The sequence below is a fragment of the Lycorma delicatula genome, chromosome 6 (genome assembly GCF_047948215.1).
Source record: "Lycorma delicatula isolate Av1 chromosome 6, ASM4794821v1, whole genome shotgun sequence".
NCBI lineage: Eukaryota > Metazoa > Arthropoda > Insecta > Hemiptera > Fulgoridae > Lycorma > Lycorma delicatula.
The window spans coordinates 19,080,272-19,105,370 of NC_134460.1; the positions used below are offsets into that span (position 1 = coordinate 19,080,272).

The 25,099-nt window shown below is 27.1% G+C and overlaps 3 protein-coding genes across 10 annotated transcripts in view; 1 reads left to right on the plus strand and 2 right to left on the minus strand.

Annotated features, from left to right (window-relative positions):
- Ppt1 (Palmitoyl-protein thioesterase 1) overlaps positions 1–5,438 on the minus strand; it is a 45,962-nt gene extending 40,524 nt beyond the window's left edge. Inside the window, exon 1 of the mRNA XM_075369331.1 lies at positions 5,232–5,438. Within this exon, the coding sequence (XP_075225446.1) occupies positions 5,232–5,283 (52 nt within the window). The 5' untranslated portion in view covers positions 5,284–5,438. The remainder of the gene's footprint in view (positions 1–5,231) is intronic.
- LOC142326701 (putative ATP-dependent RNA helicase DHX34) lies at positions 1,442–5,207 on the minus strand. Its single transcript, XM_075369329.1, has one exon. The coding sequence runs from the start codon at positions 5,060–5,062 to the stop codon at positions 1,985–1,987; it is 3,078 nt and encodes a 1,025-aa protein (XP_075225444.1). The 5' UTR covers positions 5,063–5,207; the 3' UTR covers positions 1,442–1,984.
- A 463-nt stretch (positions 5,439–5,901) lies between the features above and the next one.
- Mnat9 (microtubule-associated Nat9) overlaps positions 5,902–25,099 on the plus strand; it is a 67,501-nt gene continuing 48,303 nt past the window's right edge. For 2 of the 8 annotated variants that reach the window (XM_075369335.1, XM_075369339.1), the window contains exons 1-6: positions 5,902–6,187; positions 9,743–9,852; positions 11,754–11,810; positions 14,102–14,242; positions 18,349–18,443; positions 19,779–19,911. In XM_075369335.1, coding sequence (XP_075225450.1) covers positions 6,111–6,187; positions 9,743–9,852; positions 11,754–11,810; positions 14,102–14,242; positions 18,349–18,443; positions 19,779–19,901 — 603 coding nt within the window. In that variant the 5' untranslated portion in view covers positions 5,902–6,110 and the 3' untranslated portion in view covers positions 19,902–19,911. The other 6 variants (XM_075369336.1, XM_075369338.1, XM_075369337.1 and 3 more) reach the window with 6 other exon arrangements.

Here is a 25,099-nt window from a genome sequence, read left to right on the forward strand (position 1 = left end):
ACAAGCAAAATATAGCAGAAAGTTGTCATTTCTTACTTTCTAGGTGAGTCAAATGTTTGAATATTGTGTAGAATGCAGAAAGTATTAAAATGTTTGAAATTATAAAATGCCAGTCTCTCAGGTCTCATATCCCATCACGCAAAGTCTCTCAACTTGCGTGATGGAAAAAAACGTTATCACATTTGAATTCATGAGAAAAAATACTAACAGTCAGCATATTTTTTTTCCTGAGAGAAAAAAAATTCTTTTTTGTTTCCCAATGTAATTTATTATTTAATTAATTTTTTAATTTAATTATTCCTTTTTTCTATATTTTTTGTAGTAAAAACATTTTATAAAGTAGTATTAATTAACATTAACATTTAAAATAAAATTGAATGAATTAGTTTTTTATGTATTGAGCTACACTATTTGTAATTTGTTATAAACTATGATATAAAAAAATACATTTTTATTTTAAAATGTTGTATACCCTACGCTTCTGCTCAGATTACAGGATAATAGTAGATATTAATTACTTAGAAGCACATTTCTTGTTCAGTTTCAATAAAATGAGATTGGTTCTTAACAGTCATTTTATAAGTAAGAATTGAAAAACATTTTAAAGATAAGTCCCAAGGAATGATATCATGTAGTGCAGTTATAATTAATTCATTTTATTAGATTGGGTAAGATCTGTTTGGGATATTTTCACTTCCTAAAGAATGGAGTTTGTGAGTAAGGAGAAATGAGATGATAGGACATATTTCAACTCAGTTTTATCGGATTTTTTTTATCTATGTATAAATATACAGCTGACTTTTATACCAAAGTAAAATAAAAAAAATCTCATAAAAAAATAACCAAATTTATATTTTAACTAAATGTTTGTGAATGGTATTATAATTAAAATAACTATGACTTGATATTATAGTTTGCCAGTATATTAATTATACTGGCTATAATTAATTATATTAATTATATTTGTATATTATTATCGCCAGTTAATCACAAAGGTATACTTTTAGATTTTAGGAGGCCAACATTACTTAATAACTACTTCAGTCACTAGTTTATTTTTTGTGTTATCCAAAATAAGAAACAAAAGTTTCTATTCCACCAAGTCCCAACAAAAAAACTCACTATCTCACCAGCTGTAGAATGTACTAATGCAATTTAAGATAGCTGTTATAATTTACATGGTACTTACGTAAGGATGAGAATTGATCCACAGATAGGTTGTCTTTGATTAGGACAGTTTACTGTCTTGTCTATGATTGTAAAGTGGGTAGATTCATTGCTGATCGGCTATTTTATGATGCTGCAGAGTTTGGATTCTAATATAGTTAAATGTATTACTTTTAATTAGAATGGAATGTCCATCTTGTAAGTGCTCTTTGGTGGCTAGGACTCATTTATAGTACTGCTGAAAGACAGTACATCTAAAAATAAAATAAACTTGCACAACAAATTATAAATATTTATTGATACTTATTTGTTAATGGTATTTTCTTCATCTTAATTTCAGTTCAAGCTATTTATATCAATTTAACCTTAATTCAATACATATTAATTACAGCACTTATTTATTAAGGTCTATATTTTTATAATACATATACACATTGTACAGATAATGTTACATAAAGGTATGTTACTTTTATACAGTTCTGAGTACTAGACAGTAGACACCAGTGTACTTTGGTGGTTGCGATGCATTTAACTATACAGCTTAGATATGGTTTCCTGAGTCCGTTCAAGACAACAATTCATTTACATTACATATATATAATTACACATTAGGAATAGAATAAAAAATATATGAGTTAAAATTAATTAAGCTAATAAAGTACTGTTAAGAAATGAGAGGAGTTATTCACTATTCAACAGTTGGTATGTATACATATATCTGTTTATTGGATAATTATGAAAAGAATCCTAAAATAAATAATTAATAATAAATATTCATAATATAATTATTAGTATATTACATAATAAAGTAAACAGATTATTGCAAATGAGTTTTTTTATGTTTAAGTATATCGATTGGTGTGAAATAAAATTCCTTTTTACATTCAGGGCAACTATATAATCCTGAATTAGGTTTCTTTTTTAAATGTTCCTCAATAATTTCTTCTTTATTTTCTTTAGGTTCACATCTATATAAATGTTGCAATCTTTCTAGACTTGATAATGCAGCAACCATGTCACAATGAGGGCATTGCCAATTTTCAAATGTAAAATCATTATCACTTAAACAATTATAAACAAGATATGGAGATAGTTGTAATCCACCAATTACATTATCTTTAATGATTTTAAAATATGGTATGATGGGATTTATTTCTTCCACTACAAAATCTTCATCATTCTCTACTGATGGACCTATATAGATTGTTTTTAAATCAGCAGGTAACAAACGCTTAATAGAATAAACAATTTCACAATTCATTAAAACTACAAGACCATCAGATAAAGTTTGTTCAATTTTATAACAATCTTTTTCTTCTAATTTTAACTTTAATAATTCCTGCCATAAAGAGCGTAATTTAGTTACTTTAATTATTAACCTTTCACTTGCTTCCCCTAACGCAAAATTTAATTGTAACCATGAATCAAAAACAATTTTTGTAAAATTACTATTGGTATGAATCTGTCTAGAAAACAATAATAAAGTTTGTGCTGCTGGCATCCTTAATGTATTTACAAGGTACGGTTTAGTAGTTTCTAATAAAGACATGTAACATAAAATTTGATGTTTCGAAGATAAAGGATTTTTATTTGAAAATCCAGATGTTGCAGTATCAATATCAGATTCTTGCAGTTGTAAAACTTGCGAATGATTGCCAAAAAAACTCATCGGATGTAGCCATATAAATGGTTTATCTCTGGTATGATATAATTGATCATTAACACCTTTACAGTGGTTAAACTCATCTGATATTGCTATTTGTGGATATAATCCACTACATAATATAATTTTTATCATGATTAAATCACGGTAACTACAGGCTGTAGAACCACTAACTAAATTTTGAACTTTAGAACTGTCATGTGCTAATCTAAAATCAATATCTCTAATATCAATGCCTTGATTATCTCCACATTCATTATCATTATCGGGGGATATTAATTGATATGAATCTGGTTTAAGGACTTTCGGTTTATTAGGATTTGACTGCTGATATGTACGTTTCATAGCTTTTAATAATTTTACTTCACCATATCTTAATGATCTTTCACTACTAGTTAATCCTTCATTACTTCCGGATGGAGTTTCCTCATTAAGTTTCAACAAGCCACAATCTTTTAATAAATCTTTAAATTGAGCTCTTATCTTTGTCATTTCATAAAATCTTTGTTCTTCTAAACCACGTCTTTTACACCATTGTCTTGAAGTAATATTATTTTGCATACTACCACTGGATTTACTTTTTATTTCCAACCACTCACGGAATGCATTAAGTAATGTTATAGGATCACCATGATCTGATTCTAGTTCTTTTCGTGATGTCTCACATTCGGGATCTCTGAATGCACGATTAGTAAATGGTGTCTGTACAGATAACACAGAAGCAAGTGAAAGAATGGTTTCTAGTTGATGAAACATTGTTGCTGTTATTAACATTTTACCAAGAGGTAAATCGACTGGTAATTTTGATAACATTTGACCCAATATCGTAACTTTTTCATCTTCTGTTAATGCACCATATTGTTTTAATGACAGTATTGCAGTTTCAATTGATTCTGGTACTGGAGGTTCAATAAAAGGGAATTTTCTTGCATTTGGTAACCCCATTGCAATCATCTGTAATAGTAAAGAATCAAGTGGCACTCGCTGTATTTCTGGTGTTGTATATTCTGACATAGCATTATAGTCTTCCTCAGAATATAAACGATAACAAACACCTGGGCCAGTACGACCAGCTCGTCCTTTCCTTTGTTCAGCACTGGCTCTACTTACAGTGAACTCTTTTAACCTTTGCATTTTACAAACTGGATCATAACTCATTTCTTTTACTTTACCAGAATCAATGACAAATCTAATACCATCTATTGTTATTGATGTTTCGGCAATATTAGTTGAAACTATACATTTACGCATTCCTTCCGGAGCATAATTAAATACTTTATCTTGTTCAGTTAATGACAATGAACTATGTAATGATAATATAATCCAAGTTTGTGCCTTTTCATTGTATTGTTGAGCAGCTTCTACAACTGTAGTTATTTCAGTCATACCACTTAAAAATATAAGTAAATCACCTCTTTCCATTCTTGGATATTTTGAGTCAATTAGCTGCATTATTTGTATGTATGGTTCTGGATTTAGACGTTCACTTTTTGTTGTTTGAGTTTTTTCTTCCACTGTAATTGGTTTGTAATGTAATTTTATTGGATGTAAACGTCCAGGAACTTGTATAACTTGAGCTAGATCACCAAAAAAATCACTGAACAATTTTATGTTAATAGTGGCACTCATTAAAATTAATTTTAAATTTGGTTTTTGATATAATAAGCACTTAATAATGCCTAGCAAAAAGTCTCCATACAGATGACGTTCATGAACTTCATCCAAAACAATTACTTCATAATCAGGAAATGAATCACCTCCAGATAACTGTCTTAGAAGAAGACCTTCGGTAATAAAAATTATTTTTGTTTGTTGGTTTCGATTCTTTTCAAATCTGATCTGATAACCTACATTAGTAGAATACTCATTTAATGTTTCATATGAAACTCTTTTACATAAAGATATACAAGCTATCCGTCGTGGTTGTGTACATACTATTTTATTGTAATTTGCTTTAAGAAGGTACTGAGGAACTTGAGTTGATTTACCACAGCCTGTATCTCCAGCAATTATAACAACTCGTTCCTTATTTACAGCTTTGATTATATCATTTTCATACTGAGCAATTGGTAAATCGGCTTGGAATTGTTGTAATTTTTTTAGTTTTGAAAATTTTTCTTTCTGTTTAAAATCTAAATATAAAAGAATAATATTTGTGAAATTTTCTAAATCATTCTTTGAGAACTGCCTGCAGTCATTGAGTGCTACTTTAGACCAACATACATCTTTCATTTTAGGTGCCAGTGAAAGATTAACAAGTAAAGATTTATTAAATTTACCATCAACATTTTGCAATTTGGCTCTTTTCTGAACACCTTCATATTTTTTCAAAAACAACCAAAAATCATCTATGTCATCTAATAAAAACGTATCTCTAAAGAAAGCTTTATTTAATTCATACCTGTAACTTTCAAAAGTGAATTCTTTATTTTGTCCTGATGAACTGCTATCATAATTCTTACTTTGATATTTTATTTTTTTATTTTTTTCTTTCCTATAATCATTATCTTCATCACTGGACGATGGAGAAGACGTCACACGATGTTTAGATTTATGTTTATCTTTATTCTTAAATTCATCTCCTGATGAATGCTTGTGTTTGCCCATAATGTTCACCTTCCTTCAGTTTTTATTTTACCAACTACATTAACACTTATTAGGAATTGTGTATTTAAAAATAATGATAATAATACTTAAAATTATACACCACGAGTTAATAATATACGTAAATGATTTATCATACCATAAAAAAATCTTAACTTAATTGAGGTTAAGTTCACGGAGGATTGTATTAGATCAAGACAAAAATGTATCTGTCATACGAATATTTTAATAAATTAAAATATACAAAAATAAAACAATATTATTATGATGTCTGAGGGGGGAAAGAAGATAACCATATTCAGAAACGATAATCACTCACGAATTTCAAAACGTAAACAACTAAACAAGCACAAATGTGACAGCTGATTAAATACGAATTGTAGAGTAGAATAATACCTTGAATATGTTATTATACATCGTTTATAGTTTTTTCATGTTTTTTTTTTTTTTTTTTTTATCATTGTTCTTTTTTTATCGCCATTCGTAATTATAAATTTCGAATAATTACTTTGAAAAAGTGATATGTGACTGTACAGTGTTTGTTATTGCTGTACTGTGTTTGTTATATTTTATGACTTCATTCATGTTGTATTAAGTCGTGTTTAGAATCTCAGTATGTTATTCGTTACTTAAGTATTTTGGAGTGTTTTAATTAAGTGATCAAATTTATGTGACAATGAGGAAGAACAGTAAAACGAAAATTGTTGGATGTAAAGTCGTATTGGTACCGTACAGAGAATCTCATGTGAAAAGGTATTTTTTTTTTCAGCAAACGTATGTTACGTATAGTATTATCAGAAAGTCCCGTTCTGTGGTATTAGATATAAGTTGTATGAAACGTACCTAATAAAACCACACTCTTTGAAGGAAGTGTTAACGGCATTTCATATCTTAACATGCCTGAAAAATTATTTTATTCCTCAGCTTATGTATCTGTATTGAATTAACTGCCATTTTTCACCAAGGTGGAATTCAAGATCATTGTGTTTACTCCGTAAAGGACTTATTAAATGTATTTTAAAGGGTAAGTGTATTGGTAAGGGCTCCGAAATTTAGTACCGCCTAGAAGTCCAAGTCACTTAGTTTGTATAAAGTCACTTTAGGGCATATTCAAAGAAATTTTTTCACTTGTGACAAAGGAATGTTGACAAGCCGAAAACTGGTCTGCACACAATATTTTGTATGCAGACTTTTTGTGAGCTCACACAGATGTAATGTAAAGTAAACTTTATATGTAAAAATATTAAAATAAACCAGTGACAAACAATTCATGTTAATTTCTTTGTATGGAAAGGGACTTTATGGCCATTGTATATTATGTATTGATGTGAAGATAGTTTATTTATAAATAAGGACTTCTATATTTTATTTATAATTAAACCAAAATTTATTATTTCTTTCCTTCCATTCTTGTCCCCATGGACCGCAATACAATTATTCCATTGTTGTAGAAGTTTCATATAACTTTTTTTATAGTGATAAGAAAGTTCAGTTAAATTATGGCAGCATGATGTTACATACCCACCAGGTTGGTCTAGTGGTGAACGCGTCTTCCCAAATCAGTGGATTTGGAAGTCGAGAGTTCCAGCGTTCAAGTCCTAGTAAAGCCAGTTATTTTTACACGAATTTGAATACTAGATCGTGGATACCGGTGTTCTTTGGTGGTTGGGTTTTCAATTAACCACACATCTCAGGAATGGTCGAACTGAGAATGTAAAAGACTACACTCATACATATCATCCTCATTCATCCTCTAAAGAATTATCTAAACAGTAGTTACCGGAGGCTAAACAGGAAAAAAGACCAGACCAGACCAGCATGATGTTATATGCTGAAGAGATTGGTTTTTGTTAATTGTTGGTGGATAATTTTTATATTTCCACTTAACAATGTTGCTTTGATTCAAGACTTTGTTGGTAGACCCAATTTATAACATACATCGTTGTACTGTTAAAAAACTTATCTTCTTTTTCAGATTGTTGAAGTTTAGTTTTCAACAGCTCAATATGAGTTAAAATCTTATGTTGTGTTATTAGGAGAGAAGTACCTGATTGTAGACTACTTTTTTTTATAATTTCTTTTGAAGTATCTTCTTAACAGTTCCAACACTAATTACTTATTTGTAACATTATTATTAACAGTTGTTGCGGTAACATTTATACAATGATTTTCTTCAATCCTCCCAAACAATCTTATTCATATTTTATGAGGCAATGGTTGCCAAGCTGAAAGGTTAAATTTTCTAGATACTTTCTTTCCTCACCGTACAGGTTTCATCTAATGTACATTCTTCTGTGATACATAATTATTATCCAACTTTGCATTAAACAAATGCATACCGTGTCAGGTATGTGCAAACATTTAGTTTTCTGTTTATAATCTAGTTCTTTGGTGTCTTTTTAGAAAATTATTATTTGTATGATGGTGGTACATATAACAAATAATTTGAAACAGTTTAGATTTTGATGGATGTAAATAGTTATTAGTGCTAAACTAAAGCTCACAAATTGGGCTTAAATTTCACCAGTTTAATTAATTGTTGCTTTGTGTACTCTTATTGTGCCCAAGTCTTGCTCAGAAATTACTCGTGTTCTAGTGTCAAGAAATTAGATATGATTTAAGGCTGTTGCTAATCACATAATTCTTCATAGCAGTTGTTTGATATCTGTGCAGTATGGATATATCAAAATTTATTTCATGTAATAAAATGTTCAGTACAGTTACCACAATTCACTTACTGACCCGAATAAAAATAAAACAAGTAGCTTTCTAAACATATGGAAAATTTTTTTCCAAATCTATTTTCCAGCTCCTTCATTGGAGTTCTTTCTTAATATTGCTCGTTTTGGGTTGGCTTGGAAATCACCTTAAACCATCTCCTTAATATTTCATTAAATAGTTTACTGCAGGTTGTGGATGAGATGGTATGCAGCCCCTATAACCTCACAGTTTCATAACAGTTGAAACATTTTGGGGAGTAGCATCATGGCAATGAAAGGTGGGATGAATTGCCAGTGCGTAAAGCTATATTCAGTAAACAAATTTCCATTGATGAAAGGTGTTAACCATGTTAGTGTACTTTTATGGGACACAGTCTGTTGGGGCCAGTTTGGTGAACTGCTGATTGATTTCATGCCATGTGGAACGACTTCTGCATTTATAGCAGAAGCCTACTGCGAAACTGTACATAAGTTACGGTGCGCTATTCAAAATCGACAACAAAAGAATTTAACTTTAACAAGATATGCATAAATGATCTAGAGAATTTTTGTTTAGTTTTGAAAGTATAAAGTTAGAGTTTATATGATTTTTATACATTTTGCCCAAGTTTTATGAGTATCTCCTATTAATTTTATTTTATTTTTAGATTTCATTTCGTTGATAATCATAAAATTTATTTTGTTTGTATTATTATGCTAAATAAATAAATAAATATATAAATTTATTATGTTTTTACGACTATAAATGCAGAAGCCAACTGTGAAAGTCTACATAAGTTACGGCGCACTATTCAAAATCTGCGACGGCATCATCCAGCTACACAATAATGCATATCCACATGTTGTGGACAAATAATAATTAATTATAGTATGAATCACTTTAACAGCCACTATATTCATGATAAACAAAATCGATTTAACAATCAAAAATATATCAAAAATGAATGAAATAAAATCAAATCTTACAGAATTAGTAGAAGAAAAATCAACAAATAAATTCTTTTGTACTATTTTCACATTGGAGTTGATATCTCAACTTAGTATTTCCTTACTGTAGTTAATTATGTTTGCAAATCTTGTTTCTGATAATTAGATTGGTGTATTTGTTTTCTTTGTAAAATAATGCTTGTATATATTATTTGCATTTATTTGGTGTATCTTTAAAGAATATAATTGAGCAGGCTGTATCTTTTTGAAATCCTTATAGTGTGTCAGTTTTAATCATTTGATTATCAGTGGTTTTTTTAGTTAATTGTTGCAGTTGTTTTGTTTTTCATGTATTTTTAAATGTTTTATTTTCATTTTTCTAAGTTGCTAACAAAATGCCTTTACTTTAAAAAATATATATTTATTTTTCTTGGGTGGATTTGGAATAATATGTGTCGTCAGGACATTACCACTGGAAATGCTACATTTCCTTCACAAGCAACTTAAGGTGTTTTGTTTGGACAAAGAGTTAAATTGTAGTCAGTCTTATTAGCCTTTATTTGCTTGTGAAGACTAATTGTGTATTGTAATATTTAGTTATTGCTATATAGGAATATAATTAATTAAGCATTATTTAATGTAACAGTTAACTGTTTTAAAGATATAATCAATGGATGCAATCAAAAGAACTTCAAGAATTAACTGCTTCAGATCCTTTAACTGAGGAGGAAGAATATCAGATGCAGAAATCTTGGTTGTATGATGAAAATAGTAAGTTATTAGGTTACTAAAAATTTTAATAATTTATAATCATTATTCTTTGAGTAGCTAGCTCTTGTTCATTTGTACGTTATGTGTACACTTCTTTCTGAATTTTTATATTTATGTTTTAGGTCTAAATCTCAAGTTTTCAATATTTTTTAAGTATACAAGGTAGAAATTATAAAATCAGAAATAATAATGAAAAAATAATGTAAGAGTTTTTATTAAAAAAAAAAAAAAAATGCCAGAAACTTGAATGGATTCATGTGATAATAATATCCTGAATTCTTTCTTAGTTTTGCTATTAATATTAGATAGTTTCAATTCATAGAAATGCAATTATAAACAATATATACTGTTACATTTATTTTTTGGTTATCATTTATTCGATTGGTTTGGTATATTTGCATTTTGCAACAGAAGTTTTATACCCAGTAGTTTTAGGTTTTAGTTTTAGTAGTTTTATAGTAGTAGTTTTAGTTTAAGTTTTATAAATTCAGTATTCGATTTTTAGATCTTAAGTTTTTCATCCTTCAAAATTTATTATCTTGTTTTTCATTACTAAATTGATTACACCTTGACTATTTTAATGTAATTTTCCTATTAACTAATTCTGTCAAAAGTTGGCCAAGATTTCTTTTTTCTCTGATTTTTTGTGAAACCCCTTCATTTTGTATCTTATTAACCCTTCAAAATTCTTCTGTAATATCACATTTTTTCAAATGCTTCTGCTGTTCATTGTAATAAAATTCTTTTGTTTAATTCTCACTCCTGTAAAACTTTACACTTAATATTAATATTTTTAAAAAATTGTACAAATCCTTAAAACTATTTTCTGATCTTGTAAATGTTTTCTCTTAATTTTCTTTTTTACTTCTGCTGATGATACTTTTTCTTACATTTTCCATTCTTTGTTATTTTACAACGTTAATAGGAAAAAACTAAGCATAATCTTCTTTTTCTCTTACTATTACTTTGACTTCACTTTCTTTTTATTTTCAAATTGATTTCTTTCAATGATTCCACACTACAGCATTTCATTCAAATCTTCCAAATAATTTAAGATATGTGCTGGTAACTGGTTGTTTTTTCTATTTCTACTAATTATTAAACGGATTATTTTGTCATAATTAATATCTGGTATTGTACTGAGTGGCAGTAATCCTGTCCCTTGGATGTTTTTGGTTATGCTCCCTATTCTTGATTTTGCCTATTATCTTCAGTATTTTTCTTCGTATAATCTTTCTTTCTATTATTGATAATCGTTTTCCTCTCAGAATGAGTCTAACCTAGTTTCCTTTCCTTTGAATTGAGGAGTGTTCTGTCATGAGCAGTCCTGTTAAGCATTTCCTTTTATCTCACTTGGTCCATCAATTTTATTTTTTTAATTGTTCTTCTATACTCAGTAGCTTCCCAGTTTTTTCTTTCTCATATTGAAAAAAGTAATTTATAATGTACCTTATTTATTATTGTTATTTTTTTGTAAGACTCTGAATAATTTTGCGTGTACTACTAGTAAATAATCAAGTTTTTATTGATCAGATTTGGTATAAATTTCTTAAAGTTTATTACTTTATGATCCCAACCACCCATTTCTACGAATACTTTTAATTTCTAATGGATTTATTTAAAGGTTATTGTGTGAGATATTATTCTAGTTTGAGCATCCTTTAAAAGAGTTGGATGAAAAGTTATGGATCACAGCTATAAGATCATGATCAATATATTAATTGATAAATGATGTTTCAGTTTTCAGTCATGTGAAAAGCGGAAGAAAACCTTTGGACAGATATAATTTATTTAGCTTTTATTAAAATAAGTTCTGCTGTAGTAATATTATCATTTTGCTCCTTTTCATTTTATTTAATTATTTATTCTTTTAAAATGTGAATTTCTATTTTTCATTTCAGAATGCACATTCATTGTTTTGGATAAGGAACTTTTGGAAAAAACTTCTTGTGAAGTGAGTGAGTAAATGTTTGTTGCAAATGAATGTAATATATAGTAAAATTCAGTGTTGATGAGTTATAGTCTCTTATAACATGAGAGATATTGATTCATTATGTTATAAAGTAATATAGTCTGATTTCACATGTAAAATTGTATAGCGTTATATTATTTATTATGCTAGTGTTTCATATCGGATCCACAATTTGTTTATGTATTTTATTATTATACAGAACTATTAATTTTTTTATGATAAAACCATTGAAATTTATTTTAAATTAATGTTTTTTTAACTTACGTGATAATGCTTCTGTATTATATGATCATACTTTTGTAGTCCTTCATTGATTCTGGATTATTTTTTATGTTCGTTTCACACGATTGTTGTTGACACATAAATGGACTGATTTTGGTAATTTTATTTTTTAAATGAAATATTACATTGTCTTTGTAAACAATTTGAAAATTCTATTCATTTCTTTGCCACCTTATTGATAAAAAGAATAGTCACTTATTGTTAAAAAAAATTGTTTACCTCTACCAAACCAAACAAGAGGAGCTTAACACAATATTACTCAGCATATGAAAAGAGTTAATTTACATTTGTTACCATTTTTAACAAATTACCAAACCTTTTAAAAAAAATATCTTCCCGTCAATTTAATAAAAAGACAAAAAATTATTTTTTTACAGAACAAATATTATTTTGTCAATGAATTTTTAAGTAATACTGTCTAAGTAATAAAAAAAAACCTAAATTTTCTGCATCCCATTTTACATACACATAAGATACGTGCTCAAATAATTTTTGTTAATGCTTTTTGAATTATATTGTAACTAATTTTTATATTTAATGTCTTCATATACTTACTTACCTTAATGTTACGTCATATGTTTATATTTTAAATAATTATTGTGAATTTTAATCACATCTATTTTTTATACTTTAATTAGTCTTGTATCTGTGATATTGCTCTGATCAAGGTTACCATCATTTCCCTTGATCTGTCTAGACAAATGCTGGGCTGTTTTTTTGTTAACCACAGAGTGGTAGCATATCTAACCATTCCTGACATGATTTATATAATGCGCATAGTTTTGGATCCATATTGCTATTAGAGAACTAAAAAATTAAATGAAATATTAAACTCTAAAAATATAATAAGCCTGACCACAAAAAAAAATATGCTAAGACGTACAAAATATTAATTTTTTTTATTCTTCTCTAAATTACAGTGTTTTGACTTTTGAAGTTGGTGTCAAATTTAGGGTTAAAAATTGTTGGTAATTCTATTTATTTGATCCGGACTTCTAAATACAAAATTTTAAGAAAAACTGAAAAAGATTTTTATGTATCTTCCCCCCTTTTTTTAAGTTTGAGTTTAATTTTTAAGAATGCAATACAGTTGAAGAAGTTTAGTTTATTTATTCCAAATATGTTTATTTGCCTGGTGGTTATGTTCCTCAAATAACAATGTTCATTTGACCCAGCTTTAGAGATGTACACTTAACAAATAAAAGCAATCTCAAAAATCACAGAATCAGTATTTGCCAACCTTCTCAGAGGAGCAAATTATAAATACACTGAAATTAACAATATTCTAAATATTATACTTTGCATTCAAAGAAAAACATTTATGAATATCATGAAATATTCATATGCACAATTATGATATACCAAGTAAACAGACATCATGCAAATAACTAAACTGCAGTTAGTTGTATCAGCTGACACCACAGTGAAGAGGTACAGCAAGTCATTGAAAAAAGATAAGTTTAAAGTAAATTTGATTTCATTTGGCATTGGAAATTAATAGTTTGGTATGATTTTTGCCATTTACTATCGTAGATAAAATTATTGTAAATAATTTAATTTATGCTTTTCTGTTTGAATTTACCCTTTTTATTTTCATTGTTGGTCAAAAACTTTATTACTATGTTTGTCATTAATATAATTTTATTTTACTATCATTTCATATATTTCTTATTTCTATATATTAATATGGATTTTAATCACGTTTAGGTTTTTTTCATGTCTTCTTTAATTTGGCATTTGCTTAGAAAAAATTTCCTTTTTTAAACTGTGGTACATTATCCATTTCTAATGTGTGTGTGTATTTTGTAATTATGTACCAATCTGAATAAATTTCTTCTTCATTGTAATGTATTTTTTATTAATACATATGTTGATGTGGTTCAATGAAATGAAAATAGTATGCTTTGTTTATGATTTTAAATGAGTAATCTGTAACTTGATTTTGATATTTTTAAAATGTGTAATATTGCATTAAGTTGTTTTGTTCTGAATCAGGGTCAATGATTGGAGATACAAATTTGTATTTAACTGAAAGTGATGAAGGTACTGAAGCTGAAACAGGTATTATGATTGCTGAATCTTTTGCGAGGAGAAAGCGTATGGGTTGGGAGGCAATGTTAATTAATATAAGATATGGTTAGTATGTTGATTTTTTTTATATAATGTAGTTTTATTTTGTATATGGTTAAAAACTTTAGTTTATCAAGCTTCTGTGAATTATAAATAGAATTATTTATCTATTTGTTCTAAAATCATGATGGGGTGTCACTTTTCACTTAGGAACCATTTGTGCTTATAGGTTAGATTAAATTTTGGTAAAGGAGTGAGCTTAGCCCAAAATATATTTTTGTTTTTCTTCTATTACTCTAAAGTCTAGACTTATAAGTTCACTTGTATGTCTTAAAAAAATGAAAAATTTGACTTGTAAGAATCTTCACCTGGAAGGAGAGAATTTAAACAGTCAAATTTCATACTGAAATGATTACTTTTTTCTATGAAACTACATTCTCATAGTGGATGTTAACATAATACATAAACATTGTCTTTCCTTTATATTATCTAGTTCTCAATCGAGTCTTGAGCTTACTAAATCCAGATTTTTTCAAATGAAATATAAAAGATCATGTCCAATTTAACTTTCTTAAAACCTCATCTCCTCTCCCTCAGAAAATAATCAATTATTTTGAAGTTTTTTAATGAGAAAATAGTAAATATTTTTTATAATTTTGATGTTCCAATGTTCCCTTATTTTATCAGAAACCCAGTGTTTGACTATTGTTCTTACTAGAAATTGCTAACGCCAAGAAAGATTAATGATTGAGTAATTCTGCTTAATTAAGGGATTAGTGATTTTCATCTGGATCGTGGTCTGACTTATTTGTTAAAGGTGATTTTCTGTCCATTCAGCTGATTGAATAGATCAAACAGATTTCTTTTCGCTAATAAACATACTCATATAATTAAGTGTTTTTATTTTACTGAATAGTAATTAGCTTCTGAGATACTATATTCAATGCATGTTTCATCATCCATCCCTGTCAAGTTTGATGATAGCTCATGTACTTTTGTAAAAAAAAAACTTTGTAATTTTTGTGATTTTAGATATAGATCTTAAAATCGGGAAACAACCGTAAACATCATGTTTACTTTATTGTTTCTTTGTCTTTGTTTTGTAGTTTATTTATGATGCGATTGATTTCCTTGAAATATACAAGAAGTAGGGTTAACTCATGTTTTGCGTGATATTCTCCTGAATAGGGTTGGTGGATTCAGTGAAAAACTATTGGGTGATGTCCCTTTTTCATATAGTAAAAAGCAACACAGCTGTCTGTATGTTCTGACAAAATTAAGCTATGTTGGATTACATGATTTCCAAAATTAATGAATCTTACACTTGCCTATATTTTAGCTTCTGCCCCATGATAATTAGTTTCATATAATTTGTGTTTGTTGTATTATCTTATTGAAACTACACTGCAGTGGTAACACAGTTATATAATCCAGAATTTTTGTTGGATTGTAGAAAATTCTGGAAGTTTATTTAATGTAACTTACATTTTAGCTATATAAGAATTATTAATTGCATTTTCTGTTTGTTCTTTTTTTCATATACTTAATGAGTAAATAGTATTGTTTAATAATAAGTTTTTTTATTATTTTTATTCCAAAATTCTTTTAATATATGATTTTAATTAATTATAAAAAATTAAATTTAATAATTCTACTTTAACTTATTGATACTTAACATATCTAAAAAAAAAATAGGCTGTGTTTTTTTAGATATGTTAAATTTTAGGGATCAAAAATGAAGCTTTGTAGAATTATGTTAAGTACAGATAATTAGAGGAAAGTAGAATGGGTAAATAAAAAAATGAGGAAAAAAGAAAATTATTTTCTTAAAGGTGAAATGTTAATTTTCAAATGAGAGTTTAAATTCAGTAAAAATTCTTGTTATTAACCATAATAAAGACTTCACCATTGTATAAAATAAAATAACTTGTCCTTTTTCCAAACTTTAGATCCATAAAGAAATTTGAAATTGAAAAAGTGTGAAAATTTGTTAACTGTTTCTTTTGTTAGTATTTAAGAAGATAATTTTTTTAAATGTTCATGAACTGAATTTATTGGATAGTTTTATTCAGAGTGTAGAATTGGTTTATATCAAGACATTTGGTCGAGATCCTAATCGTATGAAGATTAACATAATAAATATCATTAATTTACTTTCTTCTGTATCCAAGTGTATACTGCTTTTTAAGAAAAATTTTAAAAAGCTATTTACATCAATATATCCAGCTGCTGCAAATTAATAATCAATTTATCTTAGATTACTTGTTCAATGTTATTTGTTTTGCGTGTTTTTATATTTTCACTGTGTTTTTTAGGAAACTTAACTCAAGCATATTAGATTATTTTAAAATAGCGTTATATATAAACCACATGTTATTTACCTGAAACGTTTTATCTATTCATTCTGAGTTTAGCTTTTATATATACGGAGTGATTCCAGATTGCACAGCAATCTCTCAGGAAATGATTCTATAGTCAAAAATAAGAAAAAGGTTCATAGGTCAGGAAATAGTTTATTAGTGAGTTTCGGCTCATGAAACATTTAGCTTTCTGTTCCCTCTGTGAAATTAAACCGTACTAAAATTCTTGGAGTACAAATTGAGAGGTAAATTTAGTGCTTCCTTATAGTTTTTTATTAAGAAATTGAATAAATCTGATCCCAGACCTCTATCTCACTTAGGTTTTAAGAAAAAACGGGGTAAAACACTTGGAAAATACACTTTTCTAGGTTTAGAATAAAATAACTTGTCACATTACCAATAAACAAATAAAAATTTGTAGTTACAGTATATGTAAAATCTAAAGGCAGGTCTTCCCTACAAGCTGGCTCTATTTATCTCCTCTACTCCATTCCTGTAACCTGGCATGTGAAAAACGTGCTACTGGTTGCCACAAGTCATCAAAAAATGATAAAAAATTTTATTTATCATTTTTATTTTCTATTATTGTTTATTCTACCATATTCATTTATTTTTGTTATTATTTATTTATTTAAATTTGTCATTTAATTATTTATTTCATCTGTAATTTATTTATTCTACTGTATTTATTTACTTGAGCTAGTATATAAATTATTTTGTATAAAATCATTTTATGTTTATAAAATATATGTATAAATTAACATTTTAAGTAATTAAATTAATTTTACATTTATTTTACTATAAATTTAGCATCTCTATAGTGTATTATCATTTCCTGTTAAATTTAGATTTGTTTGCTCTAAATAAAAGCCCATTTTATTTGTTATTCGCTTTCTGTTTATTTTATTTATACATAATTTTTAGAATTAAATTTTCTATAAGTAGTTTTATTAAAGACTTTTATCTGTTTATTGGAAATTTAACTAAGATACAAGTCAAATATATATAATTGTGTTTTCTCCAGATTTTTTAAAAAACTACAGAAGTTACAGTTCTTGACTCATTTTTTCATTTGTCAGATTGATTTCTCTATGAAACCATCAAATGAGCTTACATTTTTGAATCTCAAGACTGTCTATATAGCTTCACTTCACTGAAGGAGATGAAATCTGGGAAAAATGTTTCACCTACTGCATTTCGTTAATTAAGCATTTTTAGACCTACATTTATATGTACTTTTTCTTTATTTTTATATGTAGAATGAGCTGCCAAATTATCTGCATAACCTGATAAATTACTGTGTATGAATGCGTGTATGCGGGCATGTGGGTGCGGGTGTCTCTCTCTCTCTCTCTCTCTATATATATATATATATATATATAGTTTCAGCTTATTAGACATTTGACTAGCTGCTCCCAGTTCATTTATGTTAATGTCTCCTAGTTTCTTCCTAAGGCTGTCTCACCCCTCCAATTTTTTCATGTCCGTCCAGTAGTATTTTACTGCATAGTTGTTATTGATCAGGCTTAATTACTTTTAGAAAACTGTATGTAACATATCATGCTTGAAACTTATAATAAGACAGAGTATTTTTGAAATGTATTTTTTATTTTTGTTTACATATAAAAAAATTTAAGAATTGAGACTGATGCTAGAGACTGATGTTTAAGATTCTTTAAACTAATTGCGTCTTTATTGAGAGTAATTGTCTAAATCTGATTCTATGTGGTGGTTAATATAATAATTTTACATAATATTTTAATTTTGTTTTTAAAGGATATTTTGTTATTTTATTTTTTTGTTAATCTATAGGAATAGAAGAGCTTAAAATAAATAAATTTATTGCAAAAATTTCAAAAACAAATAAAAGAAGTATAATTATGTTTAAAAAAATGGGTTTTGAAAAGGTAAGTACAGTATAAAAATATGTTAAAAAAAGTAATTTTCATATTATTTTGTATATGCTTACTGTAGTTAAAGTCTAGATATATTAATATTTAGTAAAGACAATAACTGTAACATCTGATAACTTCTCATGTTGTTTTAGAAGATTTTTTTCTTTAATTTATTCATTTTAATACTGCTATTTTTGCACTAGAGTATAGTGAAGATAAGAGTTTCAGTGAAATTTAATTTCTAAGCATCTTGATAAAATTCTTTGTATTTGTTTTGACTGTATATAATTTCATCTGAAATGCAATATTATTTCTGGTGCTCCTTTAAAAATTCTATCAGATTATTTTTGACATCCAGAAATATGAATTGTGTAGACCACTATTTGGTAAATTAAAAATCCAATGTTTTCATGCATTTTTATTTAAGAATGTGTTACCCTTACTAAAAATAAATGAAAAGTCAATTATTATATTATTATTGATTGACATTATATTACACCAGATTGAAAAATTATTTTTATGAAACCAAACGCAATGCTTACGAGATTAAGAAAGGAACTCCTTTTTGTTGCAGTTTTTAATAAAATATCTGTTTTCTTTAATATCATTTTTTTTGTAGTATTGTATAGAGATATAACTTGATTTAACAAGGAATTTTTAGTTATGTAATCTTCTAGCAGGTTGAGGTTGGAATACTAGACTGAATATTGGTGTTCTTGGGTGGTAAGGTTTGGTTGACTTGAGACTGTACAAGTACTTAGGATGTACTTCATTTACATTCATACATATCATCCTCATTCATCCTCTGAAGTAATACCTTATGGTGGTTCTGGAGGCAAAACAGAAAAAGAAAGAAAGTAAGATTGAAGCTGATTAGTGATACTATATGATCTACTCATAATTCAGTAGTTCTGCTAAATTAATTTTACTAAGAATCAGGATTATCAATTTTATTACAGAAACTGCTAAATAAATGACCATGATATAAAAAATTATGTTTGTCTTTCAAAGAATTGATTTCAGGCATTTTTAACAATTCAACGTGGGGTTTTTTTTTAATTTTTGTGACTTCTCATATAATACAATAATCTCAAAAACCTTTATTGTGTTGTTTTATTCAATATATTTTGAAATACTGTCACCATATAGTATTGTGCAAATACAAAAAGTGATCTTACTAAATAATAATTTAACTTTAAACATTAAATTATCAGCATTTCTAAAACTGGATCTTAAATTAATTATAAGCCACATTAAAAATTTATAAAGTATATGAGTTTAAATATTTTAATTATTTTTCTTTATAATTATTTTATTATGACTTATTACTATTATTTTTTTTTTTAGGAAAGTGAAAGTGAAATATTTCAAGAAATCACTCTTATTAAGAATGTATCAGATGATTGGATAAAATGGTTAAAAAGTGAGTTAAAAAATTATGAAGTTGTTGAGACTGAAGAAAATAAATAAAACTGCTTTTGTGAGTTTTATATAATTTCTTTTTAATTTTCTACTTAACACCAAATACATACACTTATAAATCTATAAACAGAATTGTCTGTAAAGAGAGAATTGATTTAACTTTGTTGATAATTACCATTTTTGGTTGTAAAAATTAGATAGTAAATATGGCTTCAGCCATTGATGTTTTATTCTCTTTTTTTATTTTTCAGGCTGCAGTTCCTCAAGATTTTTGGGCATGGATAGAATCTGTGTATATATATATTATATATATATATATATATATATATATATATATATATATATATATATATATATACATTTTTTTTTCTTAAGTCAATACTTATAAGACCCATATTCTTTTGTACCAGTATATTGTATTTTTGTAATCAAAAACCAACTTTGACAACCCAAGTACAAAATTAAAAAAGTAAATGAAATGACACTTACCTTACTTTATTTTTTATTCCAAAACCACTTTTGTGGGATCCTGCATCATGTTATATATATTTGTACAAAATAACATATATCAAACATTTTTTTAAAAATTAAAATTAAAAAATTGAAATTTTTAAAATTACAATCATATATACAAAAACATATGAAGACAATTAAATTAAATAAATAGAAAATTTATACTGAGTAACCTGGCCAGCCAATGTTACATTAGTGAGTGGATTTGAATTAAATTATTTATATGCATTATAATTATATCTATTTTTATCTAAAAACGTGCTGCCACTTATATAAGAGTGTCATATTCTGTCTGAAAGTTGAAAATTCTTCTGAATTTATATATATAAAATCTCTCCAAAATGTCCAAACAAACACTACTGTTATTTAAATTAAATTTCTTAATTTTCACTATTTCCAAATTTGTCAGAATATCAGACAGATACTGTATGTTTGTTATTAATAAGGTGGTCAGCAACATTATATATAACCAATTTACTATTTATCATAAATATTGGTTATATTTTCAACACACATTTTCAGTGTATATATAATATATATATATATATGTAAAACTGATAGCGTCTTTTAAAACTAGATTTTTAGAACACATTAGAAATTATAAAAATGGTAAATTGGGTATATTTAATGTTGCTGGCCATCTTATTAATAACAAACATACAGTATCTGATAAAAGTGGCAATAGATGACAACATGTTTTTAGATAAAAATAGATATAATCATAATGTATATAAATAATTTAATTCAAAAACACTCAGTAATGTAACTGACCATTGGCTGGCCAGGTTACATAGCATAAATTTTCGATTTATTTTTAAATTTAATTAAAAATGTTTTAATTATGACGTCATATTTATATATATGTATTTATTTTATTTAATTGACTTTGTATGTTTTTGTGAATATGATTGCAGTTTTAATAATTTTAATTTTTTTAATTTTGATATGTAATTTTATATAAATATATCTTATATACAACTGATGATGTAGGATCCTGTGAAAGTGATTTTGGAATAATAAAAGAAGTTAAGTGTCATTTCATTTAGTTTGTCATTCTGTACTTGGGTTTTTCAAATTGGTTTTTGATTATAAAAATACAAAATATATCTAATTTATGTATATATATATATATATATTATCTTTAAGATTTTGTGACAAGGTTTATCTGTTTGTATTAACATTAAGTTCATTAAGTTAATATATCTTAGTGTTTGCGTTATTCGAGGTTTGATAAAAAATACATAGAAGTTTAATTTTTCTCAAAAATGTTTATTCATCAATATTGATTTTGCCATCTTTAAAGTACTCCTTTTCAGATATAATACATTTAAGTCAGCCCTTTTTTTAAACTTCAAAGCACTTCTGGAACGCAGTTTTCAGTATGGCATTTAGCTCCTTCAGAGATTCTAGCTTTATCTTTTCAGTGTTGGTAAAACGTCATCTTTCATGGTTCCTTTCAGTTTGGAGTATAAAGGAAGAAGTCACAGGTAGCCATGTCCAGTGAACACAGAGGCTGATAATAACAGTGGTTTTTTTGGCTAAAAATTCGTGAACAAACACTGAAGTGCAAGTAGGTGCATTATTGTGGTGCAGTATCCATGATTTGTTTTACTACAAATTGAGCGGTTTCTTCAGATTGCTTCATGCAAATGGCGTAGAACATCCAGGTAGTAGTAATCTTTATTGACTCTCTATTAGGTAATTGACTTTTTTGATGTCATCGTTGTAGATGTGCTGGGATGTCCAGGGCACTCATCATCTTCAATGTCTTCCCGGCTCTCTTGGAAACATTTGTACCACTTGTAAACACTTGTTTTATTCGTAGAAGAATTGCCAAAAGCAACATTAAACCTTTCCAATGTGGTGCTGTATTTAAATCCATTCTTAAAGCCTGGGAAATTTTAAAATTCCGCATATTTTTGATTAAACGTCGTATATGTATGCATTTTTTTTTTAATTTTATGAACCTTAATTTAGATTTTTTCATATTATTGTTTTCTTTTCCACATTTCTAATTTTTCTTTATAACTTCTAAGTGAAATTAATTGTTACGGTCATTTACAGCTTTTCAAAGCAAATAGAATGCAGCAAAACTTAGTGTATTAAGTATTATTTAATTTCTTTGATTTGGCAAAATTAGTTTATTATGTGTGGTTTAGATATTAGCACTTTATCTGTACTTAATATATTTCATTTCCCAGGATGCTATTCTCTGAAATTTTTTAGGTTTTTAGGAATTAAATTGTAAGCAATATAATTTATCATTTTACACATGACCCTTGTGAAGCTGTTCTTAAACAAGAATTTACTGATTTGAATTTAACTTCTATCGCTGTAATCTACAACTGAACTGGTATTTTAAGCTTATCTAAACTCTTAAACTTCACTTTTCCCATTTAAACTTTTGTATTAATAAAATCATTGTTAATACAGTTCTAAAATTGTAAACTTAACAAGCTTAAATTATAGATGCAGTTCTACAACTACGTAAATAATCTCTTACATTACACAAGAAGAAGACTTTCTTATTTCACAGTTACACCCTGAACTGTGTTTTATTTGTGTTAGTTCCATAACCATGATATTTGTAGCTGATGCAAATTGACTTGAGATGAGTCTCGTCACTTCAAAAAATGACTTCCCTATTATCAAGAATAACAAGCCTTCATTCCAGGGTTATTAAAAACTTGAGGAGTGAAGTTTCCTCATACCTTTTTGCTGACCCAAATATTCAATTAAAATTTTAATCAGTTTTCTTTTAACAAATTTAATTTTATTTATTTTTATTTCTTTTGTAATATATTCTGATCAAAAGAATTTTTTTTTCTTGGAAAAGATGCCAAGTCAACCGAATTGCAAGTGATATTCATGTATGAGTGCCACCTTCACTATTGTTTACCACAAAGACTGGTTGTTTTGTGAATATTATTCATTAATTTCAGTGAAATTAACTCATGTCACAACTATAAGAAAAATGAGACATATAGTATAAAACAGCAAATTGAAGTACACCTGAAAAAAAAAGAAGTGTTATGCCATTGTGCACTCAGCTTCATTAATATATTTCATAGTGTTTTAAAATATTTCTAGTAGATTAGTATTACATGGGATGTTGTACATGGTGTTTTTGCTGTTTAAAATAATTTCTAGTATAGTATTATACTTATTAATTTTTCAAACTATATATCTGATTATTATTCCTTTGTCTGAAATGTAAAAATAAAAAGGATTAATTGGCCGAGATAAATTATACACGCAATAAACATTATAATAAATTTAAAAAAATCTTAAAATTTTTGTTGTAATACATTAACATAAACTGAAAATGAACATCACATTGTGAAAGATAGATAAGTGTTCTAAATTATATTTAGTCTTTCTTTTTGTTTTACAGCACGTTAGTGGTTAGCATTTGTGTGGGTAAAGACAGTAATTGCTTTTCCTACATGCGTGAAATTTACTGTATTTTCATAATATCAGGAATTTGTTAGTTTTATCAGCCATGATTTGTTTTTTTAGTTCTGATTAATAACACATACAGGTCTGGTTATTCAAAGTTGAAAGCCACATGTGCGGTGTTACTGCATAAATAAGAAGTTAAACTGCCTTAGGTCTTGAATGAACTAAGTTGTTATTCTGTTGACTTATTACTCTAAATTATTCTCTAGACTTTTGTATGGTGTATGGAATCTCTGTATTGCTTTATTTTTTTTTAATCTGCTCTATATAATCTAAACAGGAAGTAAAGGATTTTTTTTTTGGAGGGTGAAAAATGCCTTTTGCATTATCATCACCCAGAATAAAAAGGTTTTATCAAAAAAAAAATTAACTAACTACAAACAGTCTAAAAATTTAAATAAAAAAAACTTACCACTACTATCACAGTTGAAATCTTAAAAATAGGATAAAATTATTTAAAAGAACATTAGAAATGAGCACAAAAACAATATAAGATTTACATAAACATAGAATTTAACAAAGTCCAAGAGGGGTGTAAAGACCCCTTCTCAGACAACAGAATAAAAAACCAACCTAAAACATAAAAATTAAATCAAAAACAGACACAACTTTTCAAATACAAAAACTGTATGTAACAATATCAAATTTTATGTACGCAAGTAACACGACGTAAAAAAATAAACATCCTGTCTAAAACTTCTTTATCATTACCGAAGATTTGACGGATATTTCTAGGCAATTTAAATTTATGACACAACGCCACATAACATATGGAATCCACAAGTATGTGGCGCACAGTCAAGTGGTAGTCAGGGGACCTTAGCAAAGAATTGAGTTAAATATTTAGATACATTCAAGTTTTTGTTAAGGTCCCCTGACCTTAGTAAAGAGTTGAATGTGTCTAAATTTTTATTAGTTTTTTTGTTTAACAGATCTACCTAGAAATGTTATATATTTTTATTCCATAAGAAAATAATTTAAATTATAAAGGAAAAACTAATTTTTAAGTTTAGTCCTGAAGATAGAATTTAATTTTAAGGTCTGTACAAATCCTGAGAATGTTCAGCTACATCATTCTCAGATTTTTCATGACTGATGTTTTGATGTGGTATTTAATATTTAAATATATATTATAAATGAAATAGATTATCTGTCATTTGAATAAATGTACGTTGTTAAAATTAATTTTATTTACAAATAAATTTGATAATTCTATTTTTTAACTATTTGTCATTTGCAAATGATAAAGTAAATTGTAAGGTATGAGTTACATT